General features: G+C 37.8%; 1 protein-coding gene across 4 annotated transcripts in view; it reads right to left on the bottom strand.

The window, feature by feature from the left end:
- Nucleotides 1-6,321: 6,321 nt before the first annotated feature.
- RBM44 (RNA binding motif protein 44) overlaps nt 6,322-20,319 on the bottom strand; it is a 44,458-nt gene continuing 30,460 nt past the window's right edge. For all 4 annotated transcript variants that reach the window (XM_021924192.2, XM_021924193.2, XM_031651636.1 and 1 more), the window contains 4 exons: nt 19,593-19,878; nt 14,913-15,058; nt 14,628-14,773; nt 6,322-7,271 (listed from right to left, as the gene is read on the bottom strand). In XM_021924192.2, the coding sequence (XP_021779884.1) occupies nt 14,650-14,773; nt 14,913-15,058; nt 19,593-19,878 (556 nt within the window). In that variant the 3' untranslated portion in view covers nt 6,322-7,271; nt 14,628-14,649. The remainder of the gene's footprint in view (nt 7,272-14,627; nt 14,774-14,912; nt 15,059-19,592; nt 19,879-20,319) is intronic.

Here is a 20,319-nt window from a genome sequence, read left to right as displayed (position 1 = left end):
GCAGCTCAAGGAGGCCTGCCTGCCTCTGTAGACTCCACCTCTGGGGGCAGGGCATAGCTGAACAAAAGGCAGCAGAAACTTCTGCAGACTTAAACGTCCCTGTCTGACAGCTTTGAAGAGAGTAGTGGTTCTGAAAATGGACAGACTGCCTCCTCAAGTGGGTCCCTGACCCCCAGGTAGCCTAACTGGGAGACACCTCCCGGTAGGGGCTGACTGACACCTCATACGGCCGGGTGCTCCTTGAGACGAAGCTTCCAGAGACAGGATCAGGCAACAATATTTGCCGTTGTGCAATATTTGCTGTTCTGCAGCGTCCACTGGTGATACCCAGGCAAAGAGGGCCTGGAGTGGACCTCCAGCAAACTCCAACAGACCTGTAGCTGAAGGTCCTGACTGTTACAAGGAAAACTAACAAACAGAAAGGACATCCACACCAAAACCCCATCTGTATATCACCATCATCAAAGACCAAAGGTAGATAAAACCACAAAGATGGGGAGAAACCAGAGCAGAAAAGCTGAAATTTCTAAAAATCAGAGTGCCTCTTCTCCTCCAAAGGAATGCAGCTCCTCACCAGCAACAGAAGAAACCTGGACAGAGAACGACTTTGATGAGGTGAGAGAAGGCTTCAGACAATCGGTAATAACGAAATTCTCTGAGCTAAAGGAGGATGTTTGAACCCATCGCAAAGAAGCTAAAAACCTTGAAAAAAGATTAGATGAATGGCTAACTAGAATAAACAGTGTAGAGAAGTCTTTAAGTGATCTGATGGAGCTGAAAACCATAGCACAAGAACTACGTGACACATGCACAGGCTTCAGTAGCTGATATGATCAAGTAGAAGAAGGGATATCAGTGATTGAAGATCAAATGAATGAAATGAAGCGAGAAGAGAAGTTTAGAGAAAAAAGAGTAAAAAGAAATGAACAAAGCCTCCAAGAAATATGGGACTATGTGAAAAGACCAAATCTACGTCTGATTGGTGTACCTGAAAGTGACGGGGAGAATGGAACCAAGTTGGAAGACACTCTTCGGGTATTATCCAGAACTTCCCCAACCTAGTGAGGCAGGCCAACATTCAAGTTCAGGAAATACAGAGACCACCACAAAGATACTCCTTGAGAAGAGCAACTCCAAGACACATAATTGTCAGATTCACCAAAGTTGAAATGAAGGAAAAAATGTTAAGGGCAGCCAGAGAGAAAGGTCAGATTACCCACAAAGGGAAGCCCATCAGATTAACAGCGGATCTCTCGGCAGAAACTCTACAAGCCAGAAGAGAGTGGGGGCCAATATTCAACATTCTTAAAGAAAAGAATTTTAAACCAAGAATTTCATATCCAGCCAAACTAAGGTTCATATGTGAAGGAGAAATAAAATCCTTTACAGACAAATGCTGAGAGATTTTGTCACCACCAGGTCTGCCTTACAAGAGCTCCTGAAGGAAGGACTAAACATGGAAAGGAACAACTGGTACCAGCCACTGCAAAACCATGCCAAATTGTAAAGACCATCGATGCTAGGAAGAAACTGCATCAACTAATGAGCAAAATAACCAGCTAATATCATAAAGACAGGATCAAGTTCACACATAACAATATTAACCTTAAATGTAAATGGGCTAAATGTTCCAATTAAAAGACACAGACTGGCAAATTGGATAAAGAGTCAAGACCCATCAGTGTGCTGTATTCAGGAGACCCATCTCACATGCAGAGACACACATAGGCTCAAAATAAAGGGATGGAGGAAGATCTACCAAGCAAATGGAAAACAACAAAAAAAAGCAGGGGTTGCAATCCTGGTCTCTGATAAAACCGGCTTTAAACCATCAAAGATCAAAAGAGACAAAGAAAGCCATTACATAATGGTAAACGGATCAATTCAACAAGAGCTAACTATACTAAATGTATATGTACCCAATACAGGAGCACCCAGATTCATAGAGCAAGTCCTTAGAGACCTACAAAGAGACTGAGACTCCCATACAATAATAATGGGAGACTTTAACACCCCACTGTCAACATTAGACAGATCAACGAGACAGAAAGTTAACAAGGATATCCAGGAATTGAACTGAGCTCTGCACCAAGTGGACCTAATAGACATCTACAGAACTCTCCACCCCAAATCAACAGAATATACATTCTTCTCAGCACCATATCACATTTATTCCAAAACTGACCACATAGTTGGAAGTAAAGCACTCTTCAGCAAATGTAAAAGAATGGAAATTATAACAAACTGTCTCTCAGACCACAGTGCAATCAAACTAGAACTCAGGATTAAGAAACTCACTCAAAACCGTTCAACTACATGGAAACTGAACAAGTTGCTCCTGAATGACTATTGGATACATAACGAAATGAAGGCAGAAATAAAGATGTTCTTTGAAACCAATGAGAACAAAGACACAACATACCAGAATCTCTGGAACACATTTAAAGCAGTATGTAGAGGGAAATTTATAGCACTAAATACCCACAAGATAAAGCAGAAAAAATATAAAATTGACACCCTAAACATCACAATTAAAAGAACTAGAGAAGCAACAGCAAACACATTCAAAATGCCTTTTAGCAGAAGGCAAGACATAACTAAGATCAGAGCAGAACTGAAGGAGACAGAGACAAAAAAAACCCTTCAAAAAATCAATGAATCCAGGAGCTGGTTTTTTGAAAAGATCAACAAAATTGATAGACCACTAGCAAGACTAATAAAGAAGAAAAGAGAGAAGAATCAAATAGACACAACAAAAAATGATAAAGGGGATATCACCACCAATCCCACAGAAATACAAACTACCATGAGAGAATACTACAAACACCTCTACACAAATAAACTAGAAAATCTAGAAGAAACGGATAAATTCCTGGACACATACACCCTTCCAAGACTAAACCAGGAAGAAGTTGAATCACTGAATAGACCAATAACAAGATATGAAATTGAGACAATAATTAATAGCCTACCAACCAAAAAAGTCCAGGACCAGACAGATTCACAGTTGAATTCTACCAGAGGTACAAAGAGGAGCTGGTACCATTCCTTCTGAAACTATCCCAATCAATAGAAAAAGACAGAATCCTCCCTAATTCATTTTTATGAGGCCAACATCATCCTGATACCAAAGCCTGGCAGAGACATAACAAAAAAAGAGAATTTTAGACCAATATCCCTGATGAACATCAATGCAAAAATCCTCAGTAAAATACTGGCAAACTGAATCTAGCAGCACATCAAAAAGTTTATCCACCACGATCAAGTTGGCTTCATCCCTGGAATGCAAGGCTGGTTCAACATACACAAATCAATAAATGTAATCCATCATATAAACAGAACCAAATACAAAAACCACATGATTATCTCAATAGATGCAGAAAAGGCCTTTGACAAAATTCAACAGCTTTTCATGCTAAAAACTCTCAATAAACTAGGTATTGATGGGACGTATCTCAAAATAGTAAAAGCTATTTATGACAAACCCACAGCCAGTATCATACTGAATGGGCGAAAACTGGAAGCATTCCCTTTGAAAACTGGCATAAGACTGGGATGCCCTCTCACACCACTCCTATTCAACAGTGTTGGAAGTTCTGGCCAGGGCAATCAGGTAAGAGAAATAAATAAAGGGTTTTCAATTAGGAAAAGAGGAAGTCGAATTGTCCCTGTTTGCAGATGATATGATTGTATATTTAGAAAACCCCATCGTCTCAGCCCAAAATCTCCTTAAGCTGATAAGCAACTTCAGCAAAGTCTCAGGATACAAAATTAATGTGCAAAAATCACACGCATTTTTATATACCAATAACAGACAGAGAGCCAAATCATGAGTGAACTCCCATTCACAATTGCTTCAAAGAGAATAAAATACCTAGGAATCCAACTTACAAGGGATGTGAAGGACCTCTTCAAGGAGAACTACAAATCACTGCTCAACGAAATAAAAGAGGACACAAACAAATGGAAGAACATTCCATGCTCATGGATAGGAAGAATCAATATTGTGAAAATGGCCATACTGCCCAAGGTAATTTATAGATTCAATGCCATGCCCATCAAGCTACCAATGACTTTCTTCACAGAATTAGAAAAAACTATTTTAAAGTTCATATGGAACCAAAAAAGAGCCCACATTGCCAAGACAATCCTAAGTAAAAAGAACAAAGCTGGAGGCATCACGCTACCTGACTTCAAACTATACTACAAGGCTACAGTAATCAAAACAACATAGTACTGGTACCAAAACAAGAGATATAGACCAATGGAACAGAATAGAGCCCTTGGAAATAATACCACACATCTACAACCATCTGATCTTTGACAAACCTGACAAAAACAAGAAATGGGGAAAGGATTCCCTATTTAGTAAATGGTGCTGGGAAAACTGGCTAGCCATATGTAGAAAGCTGAAACTGGATTCCTTCCTTATACCATATGCAAAAATTAATTCAAGATGGATTAAAGACTTAAATGTTAGACCTAAAACCATAAAAACCCTAGAAGAAAACCTAGGCAATACCATTCAGGACATAGGCATGGGCAAGGACTTCATGACTAAACACCAAAAGCAATGGCAACAAAAGCCAAAACTGACAAATGGGGTCTAATTAAACTAAAGAGCTTCTGCACAGCAAAAGAAACTACCATCAGAGCGAACAGGCAACCTACAGAATGGGAGAAAATTTTTACAATCTACCCATCTGACAAAGGGCTGATATCCAGAATCTACAAAGAACTTAAACACATTTACAAGAAAAAATCAAACAACCCCATCAAAAAGTGGGTAAAGGATATGAACAGACCCTTCTCAAAAGAAGACATTTATGCGGCCAAGAGGCACATGAAAAAATGCTTATTATCACTGGCCATCAGAGAAGTGCAAATCAAAACCACAATGAGATACCATCTCACACCAGTTAGAATGGCAATTATTAAAAAGTCAGGAAACAACAGGTGCTGGAGAGGATGTGGAGAAATAGGAACGCTTTTACACTGTTGGTGGGACTGTAAACTAGTTCAACCATTGTGGAAGACAGTGTGGTGATTCCTCAAGGATCTAGAACTAGAAACACCATTTGACCCAGCCATCCCATTATTGGGCATATACCCAAAGGATTACAAATCAAGCTGCTATAAAGATACATGCACACATATGTTTATTGCAGCACTATTCACAATAGCAAAGACTTGGAACCAACCCAAATGTCCATCAATGGTAGACTGGATTAAGAAAATGTGGCACATATACACCATAGAATACTATGCAGCCATAAAAAAGGATGAGTTCGTGTCCTTTGTAGTGACATGGATGAAGCTGGAAACCATCATTCTGAGCAAACTATTGCAAGGACAGAAAACCAAACACCTCATGTTCTCACTCATAGGTGGGAACTGAACAATGAGAACACTTGGACACAGGGTGGGGAACATCACACACCGGGGCCTATGGTGGGGTGGGGGGAGGGGGGGAAGGATAGCATTAGGAGATATACCCAATGTAAACGATGAGTTAATGGGTGCAGCACACCAACATGGCACATGTATACATATGTAACAAACCTGCACATTGTGCACATGTAGCCTAGAACTGAAAGTATATATATATAAGTGTGTGTGTGTGTGTGTATATATATATATAGAGAGAGAGAGAGAGAGTGGTATGGCACTATTCACAACAGCCAAGACACGGAATTAACCTAGATGTCCAACAACAGATGAATGGATACATAAAATGTGGTACATATACACAATGGAATAAAAAAGAATGAAACCTGTCATTTGTGGCAATAGATGGAACTGGCAGACATTATGTTAAGTGAAATAAGCCAGGAACAGAAAGTTAAACACTGTATGTTCTTACTCACGTGGAAGTTAAAGAAAAGTTGATATCATAGAAATAAAAGGTAGAACAAAGGATACTAAAGACTGGGAAGGGGAAGATAGGGAGAGATTTGTGGGAGAGATTTGTGTAAGGATACAAAATCACAGCTACATAGGAGGAATGAGTTCTAGTGTTCTGTACCACTATAGGATGGCTATAATAAATAACATATGATATAATTTCAAATAGCTACAAGTAGGATATTGAATGTTCCCAAGACAAACAAAGGATAAATGCTTGAATTGATAAATATGCTAACTACTCTGATTTGATTACAATACATTATATATATGAAAACATTACTATATGCCCCATGAATATGTACAACTACTATTTGGCAATTAAAATAAATAAAATAAAATAAATAAAGAATATTTGTTATTCTGGGAAAAAAAATGCCACTGAACCCAAAGAAAGCATTAAATTGACAGTGGTACTACAGATTAGATGCCTTTATTAAATATAAATACATCAAATATAAACGTTAAATGGCTAATTTTTAATCAAGTAACACCAACTAAACATTGAATGTTATAAACGTTTAAAACATTTAAAGAAAATGCAGACTTAAATGTTAACCTTACTATTAATAAAAATGCAACTTAAATATTATATTACTTTCAAAAAGTAAGCAATTAAAGAACCATCTATTCTATATTTCTATCAGATAAGGCATAAAATTAGCCTTTGAAAATTGTTGTAACAATACAACAGAACTTTTCACAAAATGAATGCAAGCACTATAGGGAACATTTAAATTTAAGTACCAAAGCACATACAAGTTTACCCTTCCCAGCGAAAATGGCTAACGCACCTGAATGTTTTATACTGAAGTCATAAAAATGCATGAAATGTATCATGACGTAATTTAATTATCTTGGAAGCCTGAAAGTATACACATTCCAAAATGTTGTATGATTCTGAATGTACCTATACAGTTTATCTGTTATCCTATAATCCAATATAAGAGTCTTAAGATAAAGTTCAGGTAAATTACCTTTTTTTATGTATGGAAATCATTTCACAAACATTGATATAACAACAAACCTCTTTCTTGGTCAGTATATTTTAAAAGTGACTAATAAAGGTTTTTAAAATGGACAAGACCATTTCTTTAGATCCCAAATACACACCTTGATGTTCTAAACAACAAGATTGAAATAAAAAATTTTAAAACTTATTAAAATTATATTTTAACTTTAAACAAACAGAGATCTTAATATTGTATAGACAACTGCTGCTCGATTTTAAAGGAGGGCTATGAAGTAGAATATTTTAACAGCTTAGCCCATTTACACAACCTAATTACATCATCTTGTTATTACTGCTTTTTCCTAAGTGCTGTAGAACATTCTCTGAAGGAGGAGACACACTATCCAAGGAAGTTCTAGAATCAAAAGAAAGGAGAAATCAACAATGATTGTTGAGTATCTTTTGTTAAATACATTCCTAGGCCCTTGTTTTTAATGGTACTATAATATCTTTTAACAAATTTCATTTTTCTTACATCATGGATAGTGAGAATTGCAATTAATTTTTGTGTACTGTCTTTGTATCTAGCAATCATTTTAACTCTAATATTTCTTTCACATGCCTCTAATTTTATTTTGATAAAGAAAAATAAGATATTTTATTTTAAACTTCTATTTTAGTTTCAGGGGCATATGTGCAGGTTCATTATATATAGATAATTTACATGTTGTGGGGTTTAGCATATAGATTATTTCATCATCCAGTTAATAAGCGTGGTACCAGACAGGTAGTTTTTTGATCCTCACCATCCTCCTACCATCTACCCTTAAGTAGGCTCCAGTGTCTGCTGTTCCCTTCTTTGTCCATATGTACTCAAAGTTTAGCTCCCATTTATAAATGAGAACACGTGGTATTTGATTTTCTGTTTTTGCATTAGTTTGCTTGATAATGGCCTCCAGCTTCATCCATACTGCTGCAAAGCACATCATTTCGTTCTTTTTTATGGCTGCATAGTACTCCATAGTGTATACATACACTTCTCTTTATCCAGTCTACCACTGATGAGCATTTAGGTTGATTTCATGTCTCTGCTATTGTGAATAGTGCTGTGATAAATATACACATGCATGTATCTTTATGGTACAATGATTTACATTTCTTTGGGCATATATTCAACAATGGGATTGCTGGCCCGAATGGTAGTTCTGTTTTAAATTCTTTGAGGAATTACCAAACTGCTTTCCACAATGACTGACCTAATTTACATTTCCACCAACAGTGCATAGGCATTCCCTTTTCTCTACAACCTTGTCAGCATCTGTTATTTTTTGACTTTATTTAATAATAGCCATTCTGACTGGTATAAGATGGTGTCTTGTGGTTTTGACTTGCATTTCTCCAATGATTAGTGATACTGAGCATTTTTTCATATGCTTGTTGGCCAGGTGAATGTATTCTTTTGAGAAATGTCTGTTCACGTCCTTCACCCATTTTTTAATGGGTTTTTTTTTTCCCTGTTAAGTTCCTTACAGATTCTGGATATTAGACTTTTGTCAGATGCACAGTTTGCAAATATTTTCTCATATTCTGTGGGTTATCTGTTTACTCTGTTGACCGTTTCTTTTGCTGTGCACAAGTTCTTTAGTTTAATTAGGTCCCACTTGTCAATTTTTGTTTTTCTTGTAATTGCTTTTGGCATCTTCATCATGAAATCTTGGCCAGAATGTAATTGTCCTACTGTCCAGAATGGTAATTCTTAGGTTTTTCTTCAAGGGTTTTTATAAGTCTTAGACTGTACATTTAAGTCTTTAATCCATGTTGAGTTGATTTTTGTATATGGTGTAAGGAAGGGGTCTAGTTTCAGTCTTCTGCATATGGCTAACCAGTTTTCCCAGCACCATTTATTGAATATAGGGAGTCCTTTCTCCATTGCCTGTTTTTGTTGACTTTGTTGAAGATCAGATTGTTGTAAGTGTGCATTATTTTCTGAGTTTTCTATTCTGTTCCATTGGTTTGTGTGCCTGTTTTATTTATTTATGAGATAGTCTTGCTCTATCACCCAAGCTGGAGTGCAGTGGCGTAATCTCAGCTCACTGCAACTTCTGCCTCCTAGGCTCAAGGGATCCTTCACTTCAGCCTCCTGAGTAGCTAGGACAATAGGTATGTGCTATCATGCTTGGCTAATTTTCATATTTTTTGTGGAGATGGGGTTTTACCATGTTTCCCAGGCTGGTTTTGAATTCCTGGCCTCAAGTGATTTGCCTGCCTCTGCCTCCCAAAATGTTGGGATTAGTGGCGTGAGCCACCTCCTCCCCAGCCTATTCTGGGTATTAACCCCTTATCAGATATATGATTTATAAATATTTTCTCAATCTATGGGCTTCCTTTTCACTCTTTCGATAGTGTCCTTTGATGTTCAAGTTTTTGATTTTGATGAAGTCTAATATATGTATCTTTTCTTTTGTTGTCCATGCTTTTGTTGCCATATCCAAATCAGTGCTAAATCCAATGCTGCGAAAGTTTTCCACTGTTTTCTTCTAAGAGTTTTATAATTTTAACTCATGTTCAAGTTGTTGATTCATTTTAGTTGATTTTCGGATATGGTGTAAGGCAAAGGTCCAACTTCATTTTCCATATGCTTTTGAAAATTGTTCTTTTAGGGCCTGGGCACAGTAGCTCATGCCTGTAATCCTAGCATTTTGGGAGGCCGAGGCAGATGGATCACGAGGTGAAGAGATCAAGACCATCCTGGCCAACATGGTGAAATCCCGTCTCTACTAAAAATACAAAAATTAGCTGGGTGTGGTGGCGGATGCCTGTAGTCTCAGCTACTTGGGAGGCTGAGGCAGGAGAATCGCTTGAATCCGGGAGGCAGAGGTTGCAGCGAGCTGAGATCGTGCCACTGTACTCCAGCCTGGGCGACTAAGCGAGACTCCATCTCAAAACAAAAAACAAAAAACAAAAACAACCAACCTCCCCCCCCACAAAAAATTGTTCTTTTAGTAATTGCCCCCAAATTTACAACATGGATTCTTTGTTCTGATATCAACTGGCATATGTGTAGAAAAATAATTAATGTAGCAGTCCTGAGACTGCCATCCTTAGAAAGACCTGCTTGCAAGGTTGGCCCCTGGCTGGTATCTAGGAACTTGGGATTTTGGGGTGGGGGTTCCCACCATTTCCAGAAGTGATGAGTGCCTCATTATACTAAAACTGCTATACAAAGTGTGGTTTATGCTGAATTGCTGCTCCCTGACAGCCTGGAGCTACAGTATGTGCTAGGCAGAGGGCAACTACATGACCAACCCCCAGTAAAATCCTTGGGCACTGAGTCTTCAATGAGTTTCCCTGGTAGACAACATTTTATAGGTGTCACAATTCATTGAAATTAAGCACATCTTGTGTGATTCCACTGGAAGAGGACTCTTGGAAGCTTGTTTCCTCCAGACTTCACCTTATGTACCTTTTCCCTTTGCTGATTTTGCTTCATATTTTGTTGCCGTAATAAATCATAGCCATGAACACATCTATGTCCTGAGTTACGTGAGTCCTCCTAGCATATAATGAAGCTTGGGTGGTCTTGAGTACCCCCAACACAGAGCATCTTACTCTCTTCCCAAACTGCAAAGTGTTTAGAATAGTAAGAATACTTAATCCCCTCTCAACTTATGTATTAGTATTATCATGTATTTTAATTACATTAGAACCTATAAAAATCATTATTTTTGTTTTCTACCGCCAATATTGATTGAGACCTACCACATATTTACTCTTCGTTGATCTTCATTTCTCCTGTACCTCTGACCTTTCATTTAAAATCACTTTTTTCCCAGAGAACATTCTGGTATTTTCTTTAGAGTAGGGCTTCTTCTAAAGTAACAAATTATCTTAGTTTTTAAAATTTGCATGATAATTAGTTATTTTACATTTATTTTTGAAGGCTCTTTTCCTGGGTCTAGAGCTTTGGGCTTGGAGAATTATTTGGTGACTTCTGTTGAGTGGGAGTCAGCTGTGAATCTAACTGTTGCACTCTTAAGGTAAACTTTATCCCTCCAGCTGCTTTATAGTTCTTTTAGGCTTTAATTTTTCAAGCAGTTTTTCTCTGATGTACTCATGTCATGCTGAAGGCTGGAGTGGCTGTGGCAACTTCTTAAAATAAGACAACGATGAAGTTTGCTGCATCAACTGACTCTTTCATTCACAAAAGATTTCTCTGTAGCTTGAGATTCTGTATGATAGCATTTTACCCAGATTAGAACTTCTTTCAAAATTGGAGTCAATTTCCTTAAACTTTTTTTTAAAACACCGAATGGGTACTTAATCCCCTCAAACTTTGCCACTGCTTTATCACCTAAGTTTATGTACTATTCCAAATCCTTTGTTGTTATTTCAACAATGTTCACAGCATATTCACCAGTAGTAGACTGCATCTCAAGAAAGCGTTTTCTGGGCTGGGCACAGTGGCTTACACCTGTAATCCCAGCACTTTCGGAGGCTGAGTGGGAGAATTGCTTGAGGCCAGAAGTTTGAGACCAGCCTGGGAAAAATAACAAGATCCCATTTCTACAAAAATAACAAATAATAAAAAAAGAAAGTACTTTCTTTGCTCATCCATAACAAGGAACTTCTCATCCATTCAAATTTTATCATGAGGTTGCAGCAATTCAGTCATATCTTCAGGCTCCACTTCTAATTTGAATTGTCTTGCTATGTCTACCACATCAGCAGTTACTTCCTCCACTGAAGTCTTGAACCCCTTAAAGTCATCCATGAGTTGGATTCAGCTTTTTCTAAACTCTTGTGAATGTTGATATTTTTACCTCCTCTCATGAATAATACATATTCTTAATGGCATCTAGAATGGTGACTCCTTTCCATAAAGTTTTCAATTTACTTTGTCCAGATCCATTACAGAATCAGCTATGGCAGCTATAACCTTATGAAATGTATTTCTTAAATATTTAAGACTTGAGTCAAAATTACTCCTTGATCCATGGGCTGCAGAATGGATGTTGTGTTAGCAGGCATTAAAAAAACCCATTAATTTCCTTCTACATCTCCATCAGAGTTCTTGGTGACTAAGTGCGTTGTCAATAAGCAATAATATTTTGAAAGAAATCTTTTTTTTCTGAGTAGTAGGTCTCAATGGTGAGCTTAAAAGATTCAGTAAACCAGCCTGGGTAACATGGTAAGACCCCATCTCTAGAAAAAAAAAAAATTATCCTGGCATGGTGGTATGTGCCTGTAAACCCAGCTACTGAGGGAGGCTGAGTCAGGAGGACTGCTTGAGTCCAGGGGTTCAGTAAACTATGCTACAGGCTAGGCTCAGTGGGTCATGCCTGTAATCCCTAGCACTTTGGGAGGCTAATGTGGGAGAATTGCTTAAGGCCAGGAATATGAGACCAGCCTGGGCAACATAGGTGAGACCCTGTCTCTACAAAGAGTTTAATTTTTTTTTTTTTTTTGAGATGGAGTCTTGCTCTGTCGCCAGGCTGGAGTACAGTGGTGCGATCTCAGCTCACTGCAATCTCTGCCTCCCAGGTTCAAGTGATTCTCTTGCCTCAGCCTCCCGAGTAGCTGGGACTACAGGCGCCCGCCACCATGCCGAGCTAATTTTTGTATTTTTAGTAGAGACAGGATTTCACCATGTTGGCCAGGATGGTCTCGATCTCTTGATCCGTCTGCCTCGGCCTCCCGAAGTGCTGGGATTACAGGTGTGAGCCACTGTGCTCGGCCGAAAGGTTGAAATTTAAAAAGAAAGTAGCAGGGCGTGGTGGCGTGCACCTACTGTAGTTCTAGCACTTAGGAGACTGAGGCAGGAGGATCTTTTGAGTCTAGGAGTTTAGGGTTGCAGTGAGCTATGATTGTGTCACTGCACTCCAGCCTGGGTGACTGCAAGACCCTATCTCTAAAAAAAGAACAAAACCCAAAAAACCTCCATGCTATAAACAGATGTGTTGTCATCCAGGCTTTGTTGTTCCATTCATAGAGTGGAGGCATAGTAGATTTAGTGTTAATTCCTAAGGGCCCTTAGATTTTCAGAATGGTAAATGAGCATCAGCTTGAACTTAAAGTCAACAGCTGCATTAGCCCCTAACAAGAGAGCCTGCCTGTCCTTTGAAACTAGGAATTGACTTTTCCTCTCAAGCTGTGAAAGTCCCAGATGGCATCTACTTTCAGTAGATGGCTGTTTCTTCTACACTGAAAATCTGCTGTTTAGTGTGGCTACCGTCATCAATTATCTAACCTAGATCTTCTGGGCATCTTGCTACAGCTTCTCCATCAGCATTTGCTGCTTCACATTGTACTTTTGTTACAAAGACGACTTCTTAGAATGATACATTAGACTTTGGGGACTGGAAGAAAGGGTGGGAGTGAGGTGAAGGATAGAAGACTACACGTTGGGTATAGTGTACACTGCTCAGGGCTTGGGTGATGGGTGCACCAAAATCTCAGGAAAAAAAAAAAATAGATGGCTTATTTCTTTAAACCTCATGAACTAACCTAACCTTCTGTTAGCTTCACACTTTCCTTCCTCAGCTTCCTCTCCTCTCTCATCACCTTCAAATAATGGAAAAGAGGTCCTTGCTCTGATTAGGCTTTGGCTTAAGGCAACGTTGTGGCTGCTATGATCTTCTATATAGACTACTAAAATTTTCACCATATTGGCAATAAGGTTGTTTCACTTTGTTATCATTCTTGTGTCCACTGGAGTAGCGTTTGTAATCTCCATCAAGAACTTTTCCTCATTGGCTTCACAACAATGAACCACGTGGCTAACTGGTACAAAAGGCCTAGTTTTCAGCCTGTCTTGGCTTTTGACATGCCTTCCTCACTAAGCTTAATCATTTCTAGCTTTCGATTTAAAGTGAGCATGTGACTCTTTCTTTCACTGGAATACTAACAGGTCATTGTAGGGTTATCAGTTGGCCTAATTTCAGTATTGTGTCTCAAGGAATAGGGAGGACCAAAGAGAGGGAAAGAGATGGGGAAACAGCCTATGAATAGAGTGATCAGAACACACACATTTATAAAAGTTGCTGTTTTATATGGGTGCAGTTCAAAGTCCCCAAAAATAATTACAATACTAACCAAAGATCACTGATCACAATCACCATAACAGGCGTCATAAAAGAGTTTGAAATGTTGTATGAATTACCAAAATGTGACACAAAGTGGGTACACATTGTTGGAAAGTGGCGCTGATAGACTTGCTTGATGCAGGGTTGCCACAAACCTTCGATATGTAAAAATTGCAGTATCTGCGACTACTGAGGGTAGATAATACAAGACAATGCAGCTTCCATCTTGCTCTCTCTCTCTTGCTTAGGGGAAGCCAGCTGCCATGATGCAAAGACAGTTGAAGAGCCTTATGGAAGAGCCTGTGTGGTGAGGAACTGAGGCCTCTTGCCAACAGACATGTGAATGAGCCTCCTGAGAAGCAGATCCTCTGGTCTCAGTGAAGCCTCTGAATGACTACAGTCCAGGCCAACATCTTGACTACAACATGAAAAACCCTGAGCTAAAACCACCTGACTAAGTCACTCCTGAATCCTGATCTGCAAAATGTGAGTTTATGAGTGTTGTTTAAGCCAGTCAATTTTAGGGTAATTAGTTTTGCATTAGTAGTTAATTACAGTATGCTTGTTTTAAAACTTCATGTTATTTTGTGATATTATTATTTTAAATTTTTTTATGTAAAAATAAAACGAAATCAATAGCTTATAAATTTTAAGTAATATTCAAATATGAAAGAATATGGTTGTTTTACCTCTTTATTGTTTTTTGAATTCCTAACTGGAAGCAGAGTTTTTCAGAAGAGATGAAGTCATCTCCACGATAGTATTAATAGATAAGCCATTCAGAAAACCTTTATGTCTCATTCTCACTTCCTGAAGCGCATTTATAATATGGTCTCTATGCAAAAGGAAAACATACATGAGTATTTATTTGTCTTTTCCAAAAGAACACATTCTGAATATATCTAAGTTATTAACTTGAACTGTATTTTTACACAAAAGTTTTAAACCAGTTAAAATATAATTTTGGTTATTACCTGCTGACTTCTGGATGCAGTTCAGCCAGTTTCTTTATGATCTTGGTAAAGCTACGAAGGTTCAATGTATTTGGAGGTATGAATTGAACAGGTGTATCAGGTAATAATTTAGCAGATTCAATCTGCTTACAATTCTTCTTGACACCCTAAATAAGCATTTAAAAAGTTTTCTTAAAATCAGTAAGGACCATTACATAAAGACAATACAACTTATTCAATAACAATATATTTGAAAATTAAAATAATAAAATAAAAACTCCTTAAAAGTTTACTTTAACTTGGGATTATTTGTATCAATTGCATTTACTTGGGCTGTGTTTCAGGGCCATATACTACAAAACACACCCAACATTTTTTCTTTCTGATAAAGTATACGAGGTTATGTCTAAATAAGCCTTTCTCAACCAGATTTCTCATCTGAACCATAGAACACAGAAAATGATGTAACTACTTTCTCAATTCTCCCAAAGATAGGATATAACTAGTTTCATTTTAGATACACAGGAGAGAGATTCATTCATTAAATAAACGTTTTAGGCTTAGGGCATTAAGGCTTAATTCTCTTAACCAACCTAAAAAAGGCTACACAGTAATTAGAGATATTTTACATCATATTTACTATATGCTGTATGTAATGAATACAAACTGTATGCCCAGAAGTGCAGTATATGCTGCGTGGGAAAAACTATAGTGATATAAAACAGAGCCCTCTCCATTTGCGAAGAGACAAAATTGAAATGACCAATTAGTTACTGTTAACAATGCAAGTAGGCTATAAATTGTAGAAAACCACTGTAAATACCATAAGAGTTCAACAAAGGAAGGATTCAGACTTTAAAGCCTTGATGAAGTCAGGGCAAGACACATAATATACTGGACCTTTTACATCAGAACATTATATCTTTCACTTGCTTGTTTATTGCCTCAACTCCCTCACTAGATTTAAGCTCCTTAAGAGCACAGATTTTTGTCTGTTTTGTTCATTGTTGCTTTCCCAGTGCCTAGAATAGTGTACACAGTTGGTATGTAATAACTATTTGTTTAATAAATAAAAAGTCCGGGATACAATAGTTTAAGTGACAGTTGAAGTAAGTGCTCTCCAAGAAAGAATATGCTCTCCAAGAAAGAAGTCAAATTATTGGTAAGTAATAACAACAACAGCTAATGTTTTCTGGGTACATCTACCAAGGTAGGCACTGTTCTAAAAATTTTCCTGTGGTAAGCTCATTTAAACTCATCAACATTTGTGAGGTAATGGCTCTTATCTCCATTTTACGATAAGGAAGCTCAGAAATGGAAAGGTTAGGTTGCTTTTCCAGAGTCACATGGTGAGTAAGTGGCAGAGCCAGGTTATGAATCTAAGAGTGTTTATTAATCACTATGATTCTGCTTCTCATTGTAGATAATCAGTATTTTCTAAATGAATGAATAGAATAAATAAATGTGGAGAATCAGAAAAAGAACAATGGAACAAGAAATTGCCAGAAATGAAAGAGAACTTGGAGTATAGTTTAACAAAGATGGTTACAGGAACTTCCTGATCCACATACTCCTACCAATAGACCGTATGGCCCTCTTTATAACATCCCTCTCCCAACCCCATGGCCCACTGCCACAGCTGACAGGATCAAGAGTGTTGCTGCCTGAGCTAATGAACATCAAAATCACAGCCTGGATCAATTCAATTTCCTGTCTAAAGCAATTCAATTTCCTGAATTAGCAGTGTGTGGTGGCTCACGCCTGCAATCCCAGCACTTTGGGAGGCCAAGGTGGAAGGATCACTTGAGGACGGGAGTTTGGGACCAGCCTGGGCAACACAGCACGACCTGGTCTCTACAGAAAAATACAAAAATTAGCTGGACATGATGACACACCTGCAGTCCCAGCTACTTGGGAAGCTGAGGTGGGAGGATTGCTTGAGCCCAGGACTTTGAGGCTACAGTGAGCTGTGGTTGTGCCACTGCACCCCAGCCTGGTGACAGAGTGAGACCCTGTCTCAGGGAAAAAAAAAAAAAGACTGAAATTAGAACATGAAGCAAATGAATTAATCAGATCACAGGGACTTGAATTGAACATGTAGAGTTAGAATCAAGCAAAACAAAGCCAAATGGGGGAAGAAAGCAGTCATGAGCAGAGAAAAGCAGTGTGTAGAGAAAGGGGAATAAGGAGAATAAGCACACGGAGAGCAGAGGCAGGAGACCACATGTGCTACACAAGGAGGAAAGCGAGAGCCACAGATCCCACACCTACAGCTCAGGGCCACACACAGCTTCGCTGCACTTTGTTTCCTTCCTTCCTGCTGTAGATTGAGGCTATGTACCAAGTAAATCAATCCCACACATGAAGGGTCACTGAGATGAAAGGAAAAGTTTCAAGAAAGGGATGAACAGTGTCAAACAGGCAAAGTAGTCAAGAGGAAGGCAGATGAGGGAAAGACAAATAAAAGGTCACTAGTGCCTTATGAAAAGGGCCGTTTAGGTAAAATTTTAGAGACTGAAGTCAGATTATCAGGACAACAGAGAAGAAAAGAAACAGACATTGAATATAACCTACTTGATTGAGAACTTTGGCAATAAAAACATAGGACAGGCTGGGTGTGGTGGCTCAGGCCAGTAATCCCAGCATTTTGGGAGGTCGAGGCGAGCAGATGACTTGAGGTCAGGAATTCAAGATGAGCCTGGCCAACATGGTGAAACCAAATCTGTACTAAAAACACAAAAAAATTAGCCAGGCAAGGTAGTAGGTTCCTATAATCCCAGCTACTCAGGAGGCAGAGGAAGGAGAATTGCTTGAACCCAGGAGGCAGAGGTTGCAGTGAACTGAGATTGCACCACTGCACTCCAGCCTGGGCGACAGAGTGAGACTCTGTCTCAAACAAACAAAACAAAACAAAACAAAAAAACAAAAACAAAAAACTCCCCAAAAACAAAACAAAAAAAACCATAGGACAAATAAGGATGGTAAAGTTAGAGGAATGCAAAGTCAAGTGAAAATCCTGTCAGGATTAGGAAGGGCTGTGCCTGACTTTGAGTAGAGGCTAAGGTCTGTGAGTGGAAGTGGAGTTGCTAATGGTATAGAAAAGGAATGTGGTAACTCCAGGAATGAGGAAAGGACTGGATAAAGGACACAGTTAGAAGAGATCCCTTTCTCTTATTAAGGGAAAAAATTATATTCATTTATTCAACAAGTATTGATTCTTGTGCTGATCTATGGATTCAAAATAATCCCAGCAAAAATCCAAGTAGGATTTTTTTTTTGTGTGTAGATAGGTGAATTATAAAAGTATACAGCAAGGCGAAGAGACTAAATAGCCACAATAACTCTGAAAAAGAATAAAGTTAGAGGACTCATTCTACCTGATTTCAAAACTTACTATGAGGCTACAGTAATGAAGGCAGTGTACTACGGGTGGAAAGAGACAAAACAGTTCAACAAAACAGTTCCAGTCTAGAAATAGACTCACACAAACATGGTCAATTGATTTTTGACCAAGGTGCAAAGGTAATTCAACAGAAATAGGATCATCTTTTCCACAAATGATGCTGGAACTATTCCATATGCAAAACAGAAACAAATGCAAATAAACAATAACTACCTCAACAAATACTAGAAACAATATATAAAAATTAACTGAAAATCTCTGTGACCTTGGATTATGCTAAGATTTCTTAGCTACAACACTAAAAGCATACATTATAAATAAAAAAATTAATAAATTATACTTCATAAATACTAAAATATCCCTATTCTGAGAAAGACACTGTTAACGGAATGAAAAGACAAGGCACAAAGTGAGAAAAATTATTTGCAAATCGCCTATCTGGTAAAGGACTCAAAATCAGAATATTAAAACACCAAAATTCAGTAATAAAATAAACTGAATAAAAATGGACACAACATGAGCAGGAATAAAATGTCAACATACACAACAACATGGATCAATCTCAAATGCATTCAGTGAAAGAAGCCAGGCTAACAGGGCTACATAGTATAATTTCATTTATATAATGTTCTGAAAAAGGTCAAGTTTTAAGAATAAGAAACAGATCAGAGCACCAGGTAATTTTTTGGAATGATGGAACTGTTCTGAATCTTGATTATGGTGGTGCTGATTTGCCTATATGCATTTGTCTAAAGCTACAGGCACCAAAAAGTATTGAATTTTACTGTATGTAAATTAAAAAAAAAAAACATATGGAACACCTATGGGATTCCAGGCAATTTGCTGAGCAGTGGAGAGAAAAGACTGAACGAGGCAAACTTTACCACTTTTCACAGGGTGTTTACCTCAGTAACAGAGACATGAGAATATATGAAAATAAAATGACTACACTTTATGGTTTTAACAATTATGAGATAAGGTTAGCTGTGAAAGAAAAATCAAGATGAAATTATAATTAGTTACTTATAGAGTAGTAATAAAAAGACAGTGAAGGATTGGCAAAGAGCCTAGTTAAAATGAGTTTTTCGTTAGCTCGGTCTACAAAGATCTAGATTTCCCCCCAGGAACAACTGGAGTTGTACAAAACCAGGTTAGGGTGGATTCAAGGTTAAAAAAAATTCAGATTAATGCTGTCATTCCCATTTCAAGACTGCATATTGAAGTTATTTATTCTACAAAGCTACTTACAGCAATATGACATACAAAGACCATCTAAGGGATCTATCAAAAACACTAACCTGGTTGGAAGGGAAAACCTCACTGTCTTGCTCAGATCCCAGCTGCCGTGGTCTAGTTCTGGGCAATCTAGAAATGGAGAAGGCTGAGTGGATTTCTTTGTTGGTGCTTTTCTCTAAATTATTCGAACTAATTCTATTCCCATTTTTGGAGGAAAGTGGTGATGTATATTCTCCAAGAATTTTAACAGGCCGCACATTTACTGACTTTCCATTTATTTCTATCCCATTCATTTCTTTCACAGCTATCTTTGCATCGCTGTTTTTTGTAAAAGTAAGAGATGCATATCTAAAACATAAAAGCAGAAAACCAAAAGGTTGTTAATGACTTCAAATTACATCAAACTTAATTTTGTAACTACGGACACAAATACATTTTTCACAAGAATAACTGCTTTTAAAAATAAAAAGGTTGCTGTACTTACCTTGGGATTAGGAAGAATATTTATTTAGGATAACTAAATAAAAACCAAGTTAAAGATGGGAAATAGAAGAAGAGTATTTCTTACACATTATCTCCTATTAATTTTATATTAAAATCTAATGTAAAATATGTGCAAAGCTAATATATGATAGAGTTGCCGAGATTAGTGGTCTGGGGACATCTGATTATCCATAACTAAAAAACCTTAAAACTAATCCCTATGTATAAACATAAACTTCAGATAACTTAAAGGCTTAAATGTGAGAGGCAAAATTTTAAATATTTAGCAGAATATGCAACAGTGTA

This window comes from Papio anubis, chromosome 10 (genome assembly GCF_008728515.1).
Source record: "Papio anubis isolate 15944 chromosome 10, Panubis1.0, whole genome shotgun sequence".
In the NCBI taxonomy this organism is placed as follows: Eukaryota; Metazoa; Chordata; class Mammalia; order Primates; family Cercopithecidae; genus Papio; species Papio anubis.
This window is presented reverse-complemented; position numbering and strand designations above follow the sequence as displayed.